Below are 18617 nucleotides of genomic sequence, written 5' to 3'. Positions count from 1 at the left end.
TACAGCTAAAATTTATGTTTGGTAAAAATTATAAAAAGTGATTCTTAAAGAATTTTTAAACAATTTACAGTCAAAATCAGAAACAACTCAAAAATAACTTTTACTTTTAAATTGTACGACAATCATCTTAAAGTACAATTAATGAAACTTTCATAATATCCATAATACCCTTAAAACTAATACTTGTATAGTTATAGTTTACTAAATACTCAACTACTTTTTATAATAGTTATTTTTTTCAGCACAACCAACATTAATTTTTTTTAAATCTACGTACTACCAAATTGGTTCTAAAGATAAGGAAGACTTGGTCCCCCATTTATGACTTTACACTGTTATGTCTTTTTTTTCCTTCCGATATCCTACTCTAGAATTGAAATCTCGTATTAAAGATAACGACGACTTGATCCCCCATTTTTTGACCTTACACTGCCTATAAAAGGAAGACTTTTGTCGTCTCACCAAAAGAAAACCTTAAAACAGATTGAAAATTTGCTTTAGAGAAACCAAAACCAAAACCAAAAGGCACTATGGCTACTTATAATTATTCTTCTAACGTTGTTGTTGTGATGATGATGATCTGTGTAAGTTGTGTCGTTTATGCACATAAATCATCAGATGTGCCTCTTGCAGAAGGACTGTCTTGGAGCTTCTATGACAAGAGCTGTCCCGGTGTTGAGTCCATCATAAGAACTAAACTCAAGAAGGTTTTTAAGAAGGACATTGGCCAAGCTGCTGGCTTGCTTCGTCTCCATTTCCATGACTGCTTTGTTCAGGTAAATAATGCTAAACATTCATTACTTATTTTTCTAATTATTACTACTAAATTTATTCTTTTTTGAGTACATTAATCTTTTGAATTAACAGTAAAGCTATATACCAATGACATTAGTACTAAAGGAAACTGATCATGTTGATTAAAGTGATTATTCTGACTGCTAAATCTTGATATTTCTATTTTCGATGAATAATGTTAGGCAACTTTTGCACCAACTCATAAGTTGTTATTTATGTATTTATTTTTTATTGGTGAAGTTTTAATGAGAGCGTTGAAGAGATTATGTACTTATTTTTTATTGGTGAAGTTTTAATGAGAGCGTTGAAGAGAGTACTGGGGATAAAGTTATTGATCATAACTCATATCATTTCATTTGTATAAATAATAAATATACAAACTACTTAATTAATAGTATACTAAAATATATTATTTGTGCAGGGCTGTGATGGGTCTGTGTTGTTGGACGGCTCGGCGAGTGGGCCGGGTGAGAAGAACGCGCCTCCGAACCTGAGTTTAAGAGCGAAGGCTTTTGAGATAATAAATGATTTACGTGCCAGAGTTCATAAACAGTGCGGCCGAGTAGTCTCTTGTTCTGATATCGCTGCTATTGCAGCGCGTGATTCTGTTTTCTTGGTAACACTTTTTTACACACTTTCATCTTTTTGTTTAATTCTTGCTTTACGTGTAGGGACTCTTTAGGATCAGTCTCTTTGTGTTAGCTCTGATCGAGAAATTAAAAATTAATTTCACCTTAGAGTATAAATTAATTTTTTTTCAAAAGGGAATGTTCTGGCTTTCACTTTCCAGCCAATTAATTCCGTTAAATATTTAAATAAAGCCGGAGGCACTGTTTATATAAATATGTGTGTTTTGTATTCTAGACTTTGGAATAGCTCGTGGATAATGAATTAGTTTACGCTAGCTAGTAAAATATTCAACATCTTCTTTTTTTCATTTTCTTTTTTCTGTTTTTGTAGATATAGATTATAGTTTGTTTGTCATATGCCGAAACTGATAATAACTGAAAATTTAGGTAAGTAAAAAATAAGGGTAAATGAGATAAATACATTCTAAAAGTGTATGGGTTAAAATTTTTATCCATTACTCTTAATTAATAACTCTTTTAGTCAAATAACTATATTAGTAAAAGAGTATTAATAAAAAATGAGATATATAAATCTAGACTCAAATACTCTCAACAATAAATTTTGCTCAACATCACGAGTGATGCTATATATTTCTGTTTAAGAATTACTGCTTAAACATAAACTTACACTGCCAATATATAAAATTTTTCAAACAATATTTAAAAAATAAATAAATTTCAAGCACTATCACCCAACAATAATAATTATCAATTGCCTAGCAGCTTAAATCCGTACATCACACACACACCCAAAATAGGGATGAATTCTGTAATAAACTGTAACTAATAAAGAAATAAAAATAGTCGTCAATTGACACCGCAGACAAAAAATAGAATTGCTTGATCCAATCATAGATTAACCACTTTGATATTAGACAATAATTTAGGGCATGTGCATTTTTCTGGAAAGATATTTTCCCTATTTCTTTTGTGGACGAATAAGCACAATCTTCTTATAATTGACACATGATTAATGCTAAACATCATGACACAAAATTAGACATATCGGTTAATTTAGTAATTTTCTTGATATTATGGCGTGAAATATATTTAATAAATCTTATTTAAATCACACACGGTTATATGATAACATGTTTATACTTATATAATATAATTGTAATGCAGTCAAATGGTCCTGACTATGCAGTACCATTAGGAAGAAGAGACGGGTTGACATTTGCGACAAGAGCAGTAACTATAGCCAACCTTCCTTCATCAGCAAGCAACGCTAGCACTATCGTCGCCTTTCTTGCAACGAAAAACCTAGATGCCACCGACGCGGTTGCCCTTTCAGGCGGCCACACCATTGGCCTCAGCAATTGCTCCTCCTTTAACAACCGCCTCTATCCCACCCAAGACCCTGTCATGGACCAGACTTTTGCCAAAAACCTAAAGGCGATTTGCCCTACGAACAACACGGTTGCCACTACTGTGCTCGATATTCGAAGCCCTAATGCCTTTGACAACAAGTACTATGTCAACCTCATGAACCGCCAAGGACTCTTCACATCTGATCAGGATTTGTACAGCTACAGTAAGACCAAGGACATTGTCATCAACTTCGCCGTTAACCAATCACTCTTCTTTGAAAAATTCATCATCGCCATGACCAAAATGGGCCAGTTAAGTGTCTTGACTGGCAGCCAAGGTGAGATACGTGCCAATTGCTCTGCTAGGAATCCAAGTAAGGATAACTTGGCGTCTCTATATGAGGATGTGGACAATTTGTCGGCGTTCTAAGGGCTTTAGGTTTTGGCTTTGTTTCAAATATGTTCCTTTTGTTAAAAGCCAAAAAAGAAAAAAAAAACGTTCCTTTTGTGTTTGTGAGAGCAAACCTTCTTTTCAATATCTACATCTATACGGGTGTATGATCTAATTATGTCTCATGTCTCTAACGTGTATGCTTTAACTTTGTGTTTGTATTGTTAATCAGATGACACTCTTTGTTTGATTATTATATAAAGTATGTATTTTTCCTTTATATAAAGTATGTATTTTTCCTTTATTGGAATAATAATAGAAAGTTTATGTTTATGAATTTGCGATTGCAACTCTGTTTTCATCTTTTTTTTTTTTATTGAACACAAAATTGTTCTGGTTAAACAGAAAGATGCAATATTCATGGTATACATGGTGTCAAGTAAATATCTAAATGAATTGATAAAAAAGGATTGAGTAAAACAAGTTCACGTACTTAACTTGCTCGCATTATTTTGGGGCTAGTAGAGTGGAAAGATCCATTCATTTGCTTATAGTTGAAGTGTGAGTCCAACGATGTGTTTTGCTTTTCATGTAAATAATCTTGACAAATACCTCTTAAAAGTGCATAGGTCAAAATTTTTACCTTTTACTCTTGATTCATAACTTTTTTAATTAAATAATTACACTAACAAAATGGTATTTATCAAAAGTAAGGGGTAAAGGATCAGTCTCATGTACTCTTAAAAGTAAATTTTTCATTTTTTCTTTTCATTTTAATTTGCATAAACACATGGTGACATTTGAATTCGTGGCTTGTTTTGCTTATCTTTTAGCTTTTTTTTTCATTTTTTTCTTTTTTAATATGTGAGGGTAATAAATATTTTGAGTATGTTTCGTTGGAGTGAGATGGAGAGGAAAAAAGACCTAATTAATTATTTTGTTGGACAGATGAAAGGAAGAAGAGGAAAAGTAGGGATGTATTCTCCCTCTTATTACATCAAATTGTATCATTCCATTAAATGGATTTTAGCAATCCATCAATTTTAATCTTTAGAAGACTATTTGACCTTTAGAAAAATTATTGATAAATTGTACAAATGTACATTATAGTAATTAATAATTAACTATTATTAAACTATCCCTCCCTCTTATCAAATAACATAAAGGATTTTCATAATCACTAAATTAGGAGCATTGTGTATTTTATACTTGGAACAATTTTTGCTTTGTAGATGATTTGCAAACATTGATTTTTTTAAGGATTTTAGTTCTTGATATTGAAATTGTTAAATAACTTCTAAAATTTTTCAGAAACAAACACATCCTAACGGGAACAAAAACAAATAGGGCATTTAGGTGTAAATTCACATTTACATGCAATTGAATTTCTAAAATTGCCCTTAAATAAAACATTAGAATTCATAAAAAAAACACTTTTTCTTAAAACATTTTCACACTTAAGCAAGTTCACACTTTTACATAAGCTGTTTTCTGAAAATGCAATTTTGTAACAGTCTTTCGCAATAGTTAAACAGGTTTAGAGGTTAATTTTAAAATTAAAAATGTAAGAGGTAAGTTGCTAAATCATGATAAATTTAAAAGGTAAATGTGCTAAAAATCATACAGGTAGGAGAAGTAAGATCGTGGAGAGTAATAGCGGATTACTTGTGTCGTTTCTTCTCTTCAAAGTTCAAATCACCTCAACACAAATACCAATGAGAAGCCATCAGCCCAAAAAAAAAACCGTGAGAAGCCTATTTCCCCTGAAAAAAGGCCTATCATTTATTTTTTTTTAAAAACACTGATTAGATTTTTGTCGATTTCAGCTCAGAACAACCCTACATCTTTAATACAACCGGCTTCCCTTTTGAGGACGCAAAATATTCGTTTCTCTGTAATTTCATATCAACTTTAATCAATTTTATTTCTGACTACTCATTTTTTATGTTCTTATAGCGCATTACTCTTTTTAGGGATTGGAAGATTTTATTTTTTTTAGTTTTTTAAGGTATGAAGTTATGTTTTTCTGTTGTTCTTTAGACTATATGTTCCGCCCCAGCAAAAAAACATATCTTTAAAATAAGGGTTAATCCCACAAATGGTTTGTGAAGTTTACACTCGATCTCACTTTATTTTTAGACATTTTAAATGTCTCACAGTTAGTCCATGAGGTTTTATTTTATTTTAGTTTCGGTTATTCTTTTAACTTGGTGTAAATATTTGACGAAATATGCGAAAATTATGGACTAAAATTGGAAACATATAATTTACGAACTAAAAAAATACAAAAGAAAAAAAAAAAACAAAAGATGATTTCCACAAATAGTACTAAAATTAGTGGTTTCTAGTTTTGGTCTCTAATTTACACATATTTCAATAAATTTTAACGCCTAGTTAATGGTAACACTAAAACTGAAACAAAACAAAACCTCAGAAACTATCTGTGGGACATTTAAAAAGTTAGAGACTAAAGTTGGATTGAGTCTAAACCTCATAGGCCATTTGTGAAATTAACCTTAAAATAATGTTCCTTTGCTGTTTTTAACTATGAGAAAAGCTCTATGATTGTTTCTTTCCCACATATAGATACCATTCTGTTTTTGAGGGGTTAATTTTCAGCCTTTCACTAGCAGGACCTTGCATCATGGAGTTCAGGAGATACATTGATGGTGATTGGCGGCATACTAAAGCTACACTTAGTACTGATATGACAACAGAAAATCCTGTAAACAACTCAAATTTCCTTAGAAAGGCAATCCATCTTCCTCCACGATCTATGCTATTGTTATCTGGAGAGGCACGCCACGCATGGAATCACCACATACCACACCATAAGATTGATATGGTGAACGACACTGTGATCAGAAGAGGATCAAGGAGAGTGTCTTTCACGTTTCGTAAGGTCTGGTTTTTAAGTTCTTTGCTGCTTGTTTTCCTGTTGATCTAGCGTTACTTTTATAACATTTGTCAACAAATATGTGATATGATAGATGATTAAAAGAAAAAATTGAGTTTGAGTTTAAGAACTTGAGTTGTAGGAGAAACTTAAGAGTCCGTTTAGTTCGCTGATTCGAGTTTTTAATTCGAGTTTAGATGTGACTTTATGTGAGAGCTTTTTACTGTAGCAAAAAAGTTAGATGTGATTGTTTGTGAGAGCTTTTTACTGTAGAAAAACTTGAATTCTAAACTCGAATCAGCGAAATGAACGGGGCCTTAAGAACTTGAGTTGTAGGAGAAACTTAGCTCATATTTTAGCCTTAAACTCAAGTTAAAACTCGAGTTAAACTCAAATTTTACAAACGAACATGAACTTAAAAAAAGTTATAACTTGAGTTTAAACTTTTTTTGAGTTTTAGTCTAAAAGAACAAGCTCTTACATTTTTATACCTTATGTTTTAGGTATGTTTAGAAAATATACATTTCGTTTTTAATCTCAGTAACTATATACATTCAGATTAGATTTAATACATAAAATGAAAAATCACCTCAATCAAAATTAAAATGAAAAAGTTATGATATTTTTAAGAATAAAAAAATAATGTTCATTAACTTGAGTTTGAGTTTAAAAACTTGAGTTGAAGGAGAAACTTATACTCAGATTTTAACCTAAAACTCAAGCTAAAACTCAAGTTAAACTTGAGTTTTAGTTAAACTCGAGTTAACTTGTTCTCTTTGTTGTGAACGTATAGAAAAAAAAATCATCTCAATCGGAATTAAAATGAAAAAGTTATGATGTTTTTAAGAATAACAAAAATAATGTTTATCAACTTGAGTTTGAGTTTCAGAACTTGAGTTGAAGGAGAAACTTAAACTCAGATTTTAGCCTCAGACTCAAGTTCAAACTCAAATTTTACAAACGAACATGAACTTAAAAAAAAAATTATAACTTGAGTTCAATTTTTTTTTTTGAGTTTTATTATAAAAGAACAAGCTCTTACATTTTTATACCTTATGTTTTAGGTATGTTTAGAAAATATACATTAAGCTCTTACACTTCGCGGATTCGAGTTTTCAATTTTAACTGAGATGTGACATTTTATGAGAATTTTTCACTGTAGCAAAAAAAAATTAGATGTAATATTTTCTGAGAACTTTTTACTGTAGAAAACTAGAACTGAAAACTCAAATCGGTGAAATGAACGATGCCTTAATTTTTAATCTCAGTAACTATATACATTCAGATTAGATTTAATACATAAATCCATACATTTTCTACATAAATTTAATCCATCATAATATTTCTTAAAAAAAAAAATCCATCATTAAACCTAATCCATCACAAAATTTCATTAAATTTCTTTTAAAAAAATTCTTTAAAAAAAACTTAAACCTAATCCATCATTAAATTTATTTTTTTAAAAACCATTATTAAACCAAATCCACCATTAAATTCCTTTACAGAAATCCATCGTTAAACTAATCATTTTAAAATTAATAAAAAATTTGTATCTCTCGTCCTCGAGACGGTGAGGTCCTGGGTTTCGTGACGTAGGCCGACGCGACGAGGTCCTGGGTTTCGCGACGGAGGCCGACGCGACGAGGTCCTGGGTTTCGCCAAGGCGGCTGGGCTGCGTGACGAGGCTGGGCTGGTCGTGGGACGTTGATGGCCGGTGGGTTGGCCATTTGATGCTGGCGACGAAGGCCGGCGAGGTCTGGGTTTCACGCGGCGGAGGCCGACGGGGTTCATCTGCTTAGATCGTATTCATTCCCTGTTCATGCATTTCCATGCCTCTTTCTTTGTTGTCTTTTTATTTCTTTTTTTCTCCCGATCGCTTTCTAAGAAAAAAAGGCATCCTTTTGGGTTTAGTTTTGTTAATTGCATGATCGAATTTTGTTGGGTTTGTAGACAATGGTTTTTGACGCTTGAAGTCATTCATTTTCGTTTAGGGGATTGGAAGATTTTATTTTTATTTTTTATTTTTTATTTTTTATTTTTATTTTTTGGGTTTTCGTATGTGTTGCGTTATAGTTGAAAAATTATAAACTTCTGGTGATAGAAACTATTGGCAGAAAGAATTGTATATCTGGTGTCATTCATACACAATCGATGTAATCCTTGCAATTTAATCTAAATAAATCTAAAGTTTTCGAGGATGTCATTTGATGTATTTTTATATGCTTTTTTCATTCAACTTTTGTGTTTCAAGATTATGTAATGACCTGAATTCGTTGTTTAAAAAGTATTTCTGTGATTTTTGTCAAAGGAATTTAGTGTCATTTACTTTAGTAACATCAAGTCCAATAATTGAAGTTTGAGAGTTTGGAACGTTAATATTGAAATAGTACATTAGGACTGATGGCGGGTTCACCAACACCACCTCCACCACCAGCGAGATTCAGGCCGGCAAAGGGCGAGGTTAGCAGGAATCTGTATGTTGCCAACTGTGGGCCGGCAGTAGGAGTTTCGTTTGCAGACATCAAAGAGGTGTTTGGTGCATTTGGAGATGTCGAGGGTGTCTATACAGCCGACGACTCTGGCGTCCGTGTTGTTGTTTGCTTTTCCCATCACTCCTCCGCTCAAGCCGCTTTCCAAGCACTCAACGCTCGCCCTTGTCCCAACCTCCATGGCCGCACTTTGCACATTCGTTATTCCCTTGTTCAACCTCCTCTCCAGGTGGTACTCAGAGTCACCCCTTGTAAAAATATTAATCACATTTTCATCCTTGTTTATGTTATTAAAGAAAGAATGTCCCTGTGCTTCTAGAGAGAGCCGAATAATGTTGTTCCGGTGTCTTTGAACGCTTTGGAGTTGAACATTCCTGGGCTTTACTTGGTGCATGATTTTGTCAGCCTTCAAGAAGAGCAGGTCCATAGGTCTCTTTGTCATTTCTCTTCTGCCAAAATTTCATTCACACGCATAATGTATGTATGTAGATGTCATTCTTACTTTTGGACTTGTTAGGAGTTGCTTGCAGCGGTTGATGAAAGACCTTGGAAACATCTCGCGAAAAGAAGGGTCCAACATTATGGTTATGAATTTTGCTATCAGGTGAGGAAATATTAGTCTCTATCCAATCTTAAAACTAACCTCTTTATCAATTTTACTATTCTGTTCTTAGAAAAGTATTAATAGTAAATAACAAGTTAATGTATGTTTGGAAACACAATATCAGTCACTGAGCCAAAAAGAAAGTTTTGGGAGTACGGAGTACCCATATTTCTCGTATAAAATGTTCCAGCAAGGAGGAAACTGGGACAATGAGATTTCTGACCGCTGTTTAATTATGTCTAAAATGCGGAAAGAAACAATTTTTGCCTCTTCTATTTCTCCTAATCTAAAATGGTGTCTTGTTCTTTGCATTTAATTATTATTTCTCAGCCTCTGCTTTACCTTACATGAATTCTCCATTTTGAAATTTTCAAGCATTTTGGTATCTTCTTCCTCTTTTGAATTGTTCAATCTGTTTGTAACAGACAAGGAATGTCGATTCAAAACAGCAGTTAGGTGAACTTCCCTCATTTGTTTCTCCTGTACTGGAGAAAATGTCCATGTTCAAAAAGCTTTATAAAATAACTGCAGATGTAGCGTTGGACCAATTGACGGTATGAAGTTATGTTTTTCTTTTGTTTTTTTAGATTATATGTTCCGCCCCAGCAAAAAACCTATCTTTAAAATAAGGGTTAATCTCACGAATGATCCTTGAGGTTTACAGTCGATCCCATTTTATTTCCTGACATTTCAAATGTCTCATTGTTAGTCCTTGAGGTTTTATTTTGTTTCAGTATCGGTCATTCTGTTAACTTGGTGTAAATATTTGACGGAATATGCGAAAATTAGGGACTAAAATTAAAAACATATAAAGTTTTGGGACTAAAACAATACAAAAGAAAAAAAAAAAAACAAAAGATGGTTTCAAATTAGTTGTTTCTAGTTTTGGTCCCTAATTTCAACACATTCCAACAAATTTTAACACCTAGTTATTGGAAGAACCGCAACTGAAACAAAATAAAATCGCAGGAACCATCTGTGAGACATTTAAAAGTTAGAGAACAAAGTTGGATTGAGTGTAAACCTCATATGTCATTTGTGAAATTAACCTTAAAATAATGTTCCTTTGCTGTTTTTAACTATGAAGGAGAGAAAAGCTGTATGTGTTAGTGTTGAATTACTGCTAGGTTATGCTTTAAGAAGCGGTGATTGTTTCTATCTTACAGGTTAACGAGTATCCACCTGGTGTGGGTTTGTCCCCACATATAGATACCCATTCTGCTTTTGAGGGGTTAATTTTCAGCCTTTCACTAGCAGGACCTTGCATCATGGAGTTCAGGAGATACATTGATGGTGATTGGCGGCATACTAAAGCTACACTTAGTACTGATACGACAACAGAAAATCCTGTAAACAACTCCAATTTCCTTAGAAAGGCGATCCATCTTCCTCCGCGATCTATACTATTGTTATCTGGAGAGGCACGCAACGCATGGAATCACTACATACCACACCATAAGATTGATATGGTGAACGACACTGTGATCAGAAGAGGATCAAGGAGAGTGTCTTTCACGTTTCGTAAGGTCTGGTTTTTAAGTTCTTCGCTGCTTGTTTTCCTGTTGATCTAGCGTTACTCTTATATCATTTGTCAACAAATATGTGATATGATAGATGATTTTGAAGGAAAAACTTGTACTCTGAAAAATGTTGCTCTACTATCCCTCTTTGCTGATTATCTGTAGTAAATTCATGCCTGACCTTTATTATTTCTCTACGCAGTCAATTATGTAGCTGCTGTAGTTATCTTCTATTTGACAAGGTCGGTACTTTTAAAAATCAAACTATCTTTATGTTTTTCAGGTTCGAACAACACCTTGCAAATGTAGCTTTCCCGAGTATTGTGATTCTCAGAGGCAGAAAAAGGGGTGAGTTTTCGTACTTCTGAAGATTACCCTATAATTTTTTGTTTGAAGGTCCTAGACAGATTTTTCTTATTTTTCTTGTTTTCCGTTATATGTTGTTGCGATATATATGGTAATTTGAATAGGCTATCCATATATGTAAAAGTACAATCTAGCATTTATTATAATATACTCACAATGGGGGTATTTAGCTAAAGGTGCGGAGCCAGCGAAGTGTGCATTTGTTGCTAGTTCTTCTACTGGTCTCGAAATAAACTGCCGATTCGCACCTTGACGTTCTCCCCTCATCATCGCTCGGGATCAGACTTTTTTTAGTACGGCTTTTAACTGTGGGTTTCTAATACTAAGCCTCCCACATTAGTTGATGCCGTCAAGTGAACGAACAAAAAATGATTCACTAGGGTTTATAATTTCTGAATCAATTCCTATTGGGTAGATTAGAAAAAGGCACCAAAAGAATTTGAAAACTTGACTGCTAAGCCGTGTGAGATCGGAAACTCGCAAGTATGGTTTTAAAGGGAGGAATTTATCACACCGGTTGTTGTCCGATTGAAATTGAAATCTGAATATAATTCAAAAAAAAAAAAAAAGCACGAAACCATACAATGCAACGCAGCCATGCAGACATAACAAATAAAAATACAATGCAACGCAGCCATGCAAACATACATGCATGCTTGCCGATCTATCTATATATATATATATATACATATATATATATATATAGTAACAGATAGACATACGGCGGCTTGATTTGTTTATTCAATTAGTGCAAAAGTAAAATATTGCAAATTAAAATTAAATCACGCATTGCAGCATTGAACGGCTACTAGTGATTATGTTGCCTTTGGATTTGAGAGCCTCGTGATTCATGTAGGGTGATCTGAATGTAGTATAAGCGATGAACGCTAGTGACGGGACCACCCGGGACCAAGGCAATCGGCAACAGTTTCTTGCTTGACGACTCCACCAAAGGCTGTGGCTTGGTGGCATCGCATTTGTCCAATGCCTTGGCTTGCTTGAGGTATGCGTCCATATGTTTGTTACAGCGAAACGCTTGCGAGCGTTAGAACTAGTCTCCAAATTAGATAGCACAAAAGGATCACGCCCAACTTGTTTTCTGTTGATCATGTCAAATCTTAAACTACTCCCAGCCGATTGGAGATCAGCGAAACGCTTGAAGAGCAGTTGCATCGCAAATTTCACTATCTCAATTGGCAACGGGTTAGCCAAGTTTTTGGTTTCAACCATCTTGTAGGTGGCTTCCTTGCCGTCGTTCACCATATTTGCGCTCTTGACACGGTTCTCCTCACTAGTCAACTCCTCCCTCTCTTTTTCTTTCCTTGGGGGGGTGTCGATGCGGGTTACGGTAGCTTTTATTGGATTTGCTTCATACAGCCGTTTCTCCTCCACATCACTGCATTCGCATCCATTATATACATATATACCAGATCATAATATATAATATATAATAAAAATAAAAATAATAAGAATGTAAATGCTTGCTGGGACTAATTTATTTGGTACCACCCACTCACCTGTATGTGTAACTTACTCTGATAACATCCGGGCTCGTCTGACTATCAACTTTTGGAAGAATAAGATCCACAATGACCTTGCGTACCTCTTTTTTGTAGAGATTGCCTAAAGATATAGTTACAGAAGAGTCCTTGTTACCGGATTGTGGATAGTCTCCCGCATATACATTCTCGATTTTCGAATCTCCATCGAATTGTTTGACGGTCAGCTTTACGTCCTGAACAACCACGCCGAGAAGACCAGCCAAACATTGGGAAAATGCGGCGCTCAAGTTGCTATGGTTTAGAACATCTGAGAATGTGCCTCCATTGCTTTTCTTTGCAATCTCTTGTACCACCTATATTACATTTCGATTGAATGATTTAGGACGTACTCATGAATTAATTGGTAAAGTTATTCATACAGCTTTTGCTTTAACAAGTATTACTTAAGGGACATACGCTTGGTTCACATTCCGCGCTAAAATTGAATGTGTGTACAGGCACGTTTCCAACGTCAACCTCGGCAGCCTTACCCCTGTTTTCGGCACCGCCAGACATAAGCAAGATGGCACCGACACGGCCATCTTTAACACGGCGGTCATTCAGTACTCTTAACGCCGTTTTCAGCCCATCGGCGATGTTTGTGTTACCGTTGGCAACTAAATCTTTAACCTGCTTTTCAATATCTTGTTGGGAGCCTTCAGTTATCTGGCGCAACGGGAACAACCTCTTGGAGTTGTCAGCGAATGTGACAACCGACAAACGATCAATGGGGCTAAGTTTCTTGATGAGAAATTGCAATGCATTTTTCAATTTTTCTGACTTGCCTTCCTTGTCCATGCTTCCACTCACATCTATGGCAGCCACAATATCCACTCCTGGTCTGTCTCTGTCTTCGTTCTTTCCTGACTCTGTCAGCTCCAACAACACCCTCAATTCGGTTGCTTCAAGTGGTGCCTCCTTCTTGTTGAACATTCTCATCTGCGTCTTTCCCGCCTTGACTGCTGCAGGTTTCCTCTCTGAAATATGTATAATATGCAAACATTATTCAACAAAATATTGATTCAAGTATATATAAGCTTAACACCTACAATCAACACACACACACACATACTCCAGAAAGAAAAAAAAAAAAAAAAACAAAAAAAAAAACAAACAAACACACGCGCACACTTACACTAGTTAGAATGCGCGCTGTGCGCTTGAAATCCTTAAAAACAATGACTAATCTCAAATTTTGATAGCCGAAAAATAGAGTTTGACTCACTTCGTCGCTAATAATTCAAAATTAGCACAAAAACAGTTCTCGAGCTTATCAGAAGTTGAAACTTTGATATTGCTCTCAACAAAACATAAAAACTTTTTAACAGTTTTAAACTACGTGTGTTCACATTACTAGTAATCGGGAAAAAATATATAAATAGGGATATTGAGATAATAGCTTAAAATGTATAGAAAAATAATTTATATATAAATAGGGATATTTTTTAAGAAAAAATGTATTGACAGGGACAAATTAAAAAAGCTATTTCAATAAGCCATCGGAAAAAAGAAAGAAAAAAATTAATCTATCAAAACACATATCGTTTTGGTCGAAACTATCCAACAGTAAAAAAATCGTCATTCCTATTTAAGTAAGGATATTTTTTAGATAAATTATTTTAATAGATATAAATGGAAAGAAAAAACACAAAATGAAAAAAAAAAAAAAAGAAATAAGCAAAATACAAATTAGGTGATAGAAACAAACTAGAATAAACAAGTACTTTGGTGAACATGTCTCAAAATAAAAGGTACAAAATTTTAGGTGGAAATAAAACAAAAGGAAGGGGAAAAAATGTTAAATATAGAAAAACCGAATAGAAAAGAAACTAAAATGAAAGTCGAAGGCAACGTTTGATAAAATAGCATTTAATAGAATATTTAAGTAATCACACATATGAAAAACCAATTATTATGTAATAAGGATAAATTAAAACGAAAAAAGTATTTTGACAATATATCTTTCAGAATGAAGATATAAGATTATACCATTAAAAAAGAATTTATAAAGAAAAAAGGCAAGGAGAAGTAATAGAAAAGCAGGAAGATAAAAAAAAAAAAAAAAAAAAATGGAACCAAACGGCGAAATACCTACTTCGAACGAAATTCTACCTAAAAATCTATTCTCGAAAAAAAAAAAATTTATTGAGGAAAAGGGAAGAAGGGGAAAAAAAAAAAGAATGAGAAGAAGACAAAATTAGCTGAAAAAGGGGAACAAATGAGGAAAACGTTTCGTTGATTACCCGTGCCAAACTCATTTACATGTAGTAAATGTAGTATAGAAATAGAAATATTGATTTGATATAGATACATATTTAGGTAAGAACACTTGGAATCGGGTTTTTGAGTGCTTAAATTGAATATGAAGTCGCAAAGTGCTAGTCATATCAATGGAAAACACGATATGTAAACCTGCAGAGACAACTTCGTGTGCAAGAATCGGCTCATCGTCGTTGAAGGTCATTTTGGTTGAGTTGATATTGAAGGGCATTTTGCTTGAGTTGATATTGAAGGGTACTTCAAATCCCAGCTCCAACGACATCTTGATTTTGATTTCTCCAACTGTTGCGTCAGGCTTGTTGATGCATGTCAACTCTGTTATATATATATATATATATATATATATATATATATGTATATGTATATGTATATGTATATAAACATAAAACACACCGCAATTAGAATCAAATTATTGAGTGCTTAAGATGAATGAAAACTTAAAACGCATGCTCGTTATATCAATCGAGAAACGACGTAAATATAAACCTGCAGAAACATCTTCGGGATTAAAAATGTGCTTATCATCATTGAAGCCCATTTTGCCAAGAAAAATGATGCACTTAATCGAATTTGCTCAACTTTCCTGCTCGCAATGCAACACTTAACCTACTATATGTAGGGAAGCAATAAATAAATTTGTTAGAAATGTATCTTTCCGTCATTTTCTTTCTTACTCGCTACGTAGATTTTATTAATATAATATATCACTATTTAATTATTAAAAAAATAATATATTATTTAAATATAAAATGTGATGGTTGAATTTATGTAAAATAATAACTACAGAAAATGACATAAAGAATTATACTCATATTTTTTTTCCTTGCATGTACTGTAACACGGGCGCTTACGAGACAAGCGGGAGAAAACCTCAAAGATCTAACGTCATTAGTAATTTGGACTAAGGTTGCTATCGTGATTTCTTTCTATGAGAATTGAGAATAACTTTTTTAGTCAAGTAGAAATGTTTTTTAAGTCATTCTAAAACATATATATATATATATATATATTTTTTTTTTTTTTTTTTGAAGGTTGACAAGTTCCATTCTCCTAGTCATAATCACGCTGAATATATAATATTCGTAATATTCTTATAAACAAAGAAGATGTAGTAGAATGATTAATATATATGGATAATGAGTACGGATTAATTGACAGAATTGATGACTAAAAAACCATTGAGATTTATTTTTCATTTATAAATATTTATTTTCGTTGGTATGTTCATCTTTTCTCATCGTCCAGGTACACATCGATAACAAATTATATAGAAATTAAATGAAAAAAATTCCGTTTGACGTGATGATTGAGAAGCGATAAACATGGGGACAAAATTAACTCCTACAGTCTTTTTTTTAATATTAATAGTAATTATTACAAAGGGTAAGTACTTATCGGTAAAAATTCCACTATTCACACAAAATGAGTTTAAATTAAGTAAATAAATACGATCCAACATAATAAGACTTATTATTTTATTAGTGATGGTTTCCATTTGAAAATTTTGTGAATGAAAATAAGTTTTTTTTTTTTTTTTGTAGTATTGTTTGGTATACCAAACTCGCTTGTCGTTTCTTAGGCAACATAATCTTTTATTTAGTGACCCATGTGAAGAAAGCCAAAGGTTGTTTCAAACGTAACAACACGGTTGCTCTCCAAAGCCAATGTGATTTCATTTTCCAAGTAAGTTGAGATATTTTTAAGGAAAAAAAATAACTCAATTTGAGATAATTAATAATGTAGTCATGCGTTTATTTTATAAATTTAAATTATTGTTCAAACCATTTTATTTTAAAATGTGACAACTCTAAAGCGAGAGATAATTGATGATTTCATTTTTTTAATCGACTCAAGTTGAGATATTTTTAAGGGGAAAAGAAAAACCCAACTTGAAATAATGAATGTAAGTTGATGCGATCTGCGCAATAGAAAATGAGTAGTTTACCTTGGAATGCGTGTCCATATTCAATACCTTCAAGATTCTTTTTCCATTACAATTTTTTTTTGTAAACCTAAACTAATAAGAATTGTGCAAAATTAATGCCTAAACTAATAAGAATTGTGCAAATTTTTTTTTTTTTTTTTTGAAAATTTGTACCTTTGTTATTGTCTGATGTAAGCTAACCCAATTTGGTTAAAAAAAAAAACCAAATCAATAGCATTAATTTCTTTTAAATATGTAGTTGGGAAATACTTGTGTGAAACTTTTATTAGCATTAATTTCTTATAGTACAATAGATAAACTCTACATAGGGACAAAATTAACTCCCTCAGTCTTTTTTTAATATTAATGTTAATTATTGCAAAGGGTAGGGTACACTATAGGTGGAGGTTAATATTACTATATTGCTCTATCTAATCCTTATGATTTGACTTGTCAATAATTAATTAATTCGTTTTAATATGATCTTGAATATCTCCTTTGGGTGAGTCACATTTATTATGAAATTTGTAAACAAAGAACAAGCTACCAAACTTGCCCGTCATTTCTTAGGCAACATGTTTTTATCTCCAATAACACGTTGTAATCAACCAAGGATATGGGATCCCTACAAAAATGTTTTATTTGATTGTTTTGTTGTAGCTCTCCAAAGCCAGAGATAATTAATGTTTTTTTTTCCTTTTAAATTAAGACAAGTTGAGATATTTTTAAGGGGGAAAAAGACCTCGAATTGAGATAATGAATAACGTTGTACATAGATTGATGCGATCTACAAAATAAAAACGAGTTGTTTACCTTAGGATTTGTCCATTTTCAATGCCTTCGAGATTCTTTTTTCATTGTGGATTTTGTTTTTCTCCTAATCGAATAATGATGCAAACAAACAAATTTTCTTAATTTATCTTTCAAATCAACATTTCAATCTTCTAAAGTCAATAGATATTATATATTGCATATTATAATTTTACATATTATAATTCAGGAAAAAACCCGGTTTTGCTTTTATGACTGAGAAGACTTTTAGGAATAAGTTTATGAAGATTTTTTTTTTAAAGGTCGATTAAGAAGAAGATTTTCGAAGAATAAGTTTATGAATAGTCCTTTGTTATTGACAAATGTAAGCTAACCCAATTTGGTTTTTTTTTTTTTTTTTTTTAAATAAAGAAGAGAGAGATAGATGAGGCGCTTAAATGCCAATGAAATAAATCAAAGTCAATTCCACATAAAGATTAGATCAGCCAAACTAATAGCATTAATTTCTTTTAAACATGCAGTTGAGAAATACCTGTGAGAAGTTTTTATTAGCATTAATTTCTTATAGTACAATAGATAAACTCTATATAGGGACAAAATTAACTCCCTCGGTCTTTTTTTAATATTAATATTAATATTAATTATTGCAAGGGTAGGTACACTAGGTGGAGGTTTATATTCTTATAGATTTTTTTTTTTTTTTTTTAAAAGTTGACTCTTTTGACATAGTTGGTCTTAAACTATAGATTTAACGAAACAGACTCGAAACTTTTTTTTTTTTTTGGATAAACCTAAAAAAATATGGCATAAAAAGATAACTATCCTATTTTCAAAAGAATTATTTGTTATGATTTTAAATAAAAATGAAAATATAAGATTATAAGCTAACTTCACACAGTAGAGTATAGATAAATGAATAAAGTGAGTAAATTAAGACTCAAATTATTTGTGTTGATTGTAAGAATTTGGATCTGGATCTAACTCTGTAAGTTAATACGAAAATTTAGATAAACACAAAAACGACATAAAATGCTACTCATGGCCCCACATGCAATAGAAACAGCGAAGATTAATTCCAATACAACATCGTTAATAAATGAT

At 32.6% G+C, this 18617-nt stretch overlaps 3 protein-coding genes across 3 annotated transcripts; 2 read left to right on the top strand and 1 right to left on the bottom strand.

Moving 5' to 3' along the window:
• Nucleotides 1–479: 479 nt before the first annotated feature.
• LOC21406665 (peroxidase 12) lies at nucleotides 480–3231 on the top strand. The gene is made up of 3 exons (XM_010099469.2): nucleotides 480–776; nucleotides 1217–1411; nucleotides 2550–3231. Exons 1-3 carry the CDS (start codon nucleotides 531–533, stop codon nucleotides 3162–3164), a joined length of 1056 nt encoding a protein of 351 aa, XP_010097771.1. The 5' UTR covers nucleotides 480–530; the 3' UTR covers nucleotides 3165–3231.
• Nucleotides 3232–7554: 4323 nt separating this feature from the next.
• On the top strand, nucleotides 7555–11101 carry LOC21406663 (alkylated DNA repair protein ALKBH8 homolog). Its single transcript, XM_010099467.2, has 7 exons — nucleotides 7555–7806; nucleotides 8417–8739; nucleotides 8830–8931; nucleotides 9028–9114; nucleotides 9540–9668; nucleotides 10281–10640; nucleotides 10918–11101. The coding sequence occupies exons 1-7, from the start codon at nucleotides 7752–7754 to the stop codon at nucleotides 10984–10986; spliced, it is 1125 nt and encodes a 374-aa protein (XP_010097769.2). The 5' UTR covers nucleotides 7555–7751; the 3' UTR covers nucleotides 10987–11101.
• A 317-nt stretch (nucleotides 11102–11418) lies between these two features.
• On the bottom strand, nucleotides 11419–15389 carry LOC21406662. Its single transcript, XM_010099466.2, has 5 exons — nucleotides 15308–15389; nucleotides 14954–15136; nucleotides 12959–13518; nucleotides 12518–12855; nucleotides 11419–12396 (listed from the first exon to the last, which is right to left on the bottom strand). Exons 1-5 carry the CDS (start codon nucleotides 15357–15359, stop codon nucleotides 11778–11780), a joined length of 1752 nt encoding a protein of 583 aa, XP_010097768.1. The 5' UTR covers nucleotides 15360–15389; the 3' UTR covers nucleotides 11419–11777.
• Between the last annotated feature and the right edge of the window lie 3228 nt (nucleotides 15390–18617).

This window comes from Morus notabilis, unplaced genomic scaffold, assembly GCF_000414095.1.
Source record: "Morus notabilis unplaced genomic scaffold, ASM41409v2 Scaffold75, whole genome shotgun sequence".
NCBI classification, from domain to species: domain Eukaryota; kingdom Viridiplantae; phylum Streptophyta; class Magnoliopsida; order Rosales; family Moraceae; genus Morus; species Morus notabilis.
This window is presented reverse-complemented; position numbering and strand designations above follow the sequence as displayed.

Coding starts and splice junctions, on each gene's coding strand:
- LOC21406665 (XM_010099469.2), top strand. CDS start 531: ATGGCTACTTATAATTATTCTTCTAACGTTGTTGTTGTGATGATGATG. Junction 777..1,216: donor TCCATGACTGCTTTGTTCAG/GTAAATAATGCT, acceptor TTATTTGTGCAG/GGCTGTGATGGGTCTGTGTT. Junction 1,412..2,549: donor CGCGTGATTCTGTTTTCTTG/GTAACACTTTTT, acceptor ATTGTAATGCAG/TCAAATGGTCCTGACTATGC.
- LOC21406663 (XM_010099467.2), top strand. CDS start 7,752: ATGCTGGCGACGAAGGCCGGCGAGGTCTGGGTTTCACGCGGCGGAGGC. Junction 7,807..8,416: donor ACGCGGCGGAGGCCGACGGG/GTTCATCTGCTT, acceptor ATAGTACATTAG/GACTGATGGCGGGTTCACCA. Junction 8,740..8,829: donor TTGTTCAACCTCCTCTCCAG/GTGGTACTCAGA, acceptor CTGTGCTTCTAG/AGAGAGCCGAATAATGTTGT.
- LOC21406662 (XM_010099466.2), bottom strand. CDS start 15,359: ATGGGCTTCAATGATGATAAGCACATTTTTAATCCCGAAGATGTTTCT. Junction 15,137..15,307: donor TCCCGAAGATGTTTCTGCAG/GTTTATATTTAC, acceptor TATATATAACAG/AGTTGACATGCATCAACAAG. Junction 12,856..12,958: donor GCGCGGAATGTGAACCAAGC/GTATGTCCCTTA, acceptor AATGTAATATAG/GTGGTACAAGAGATTGCAAA.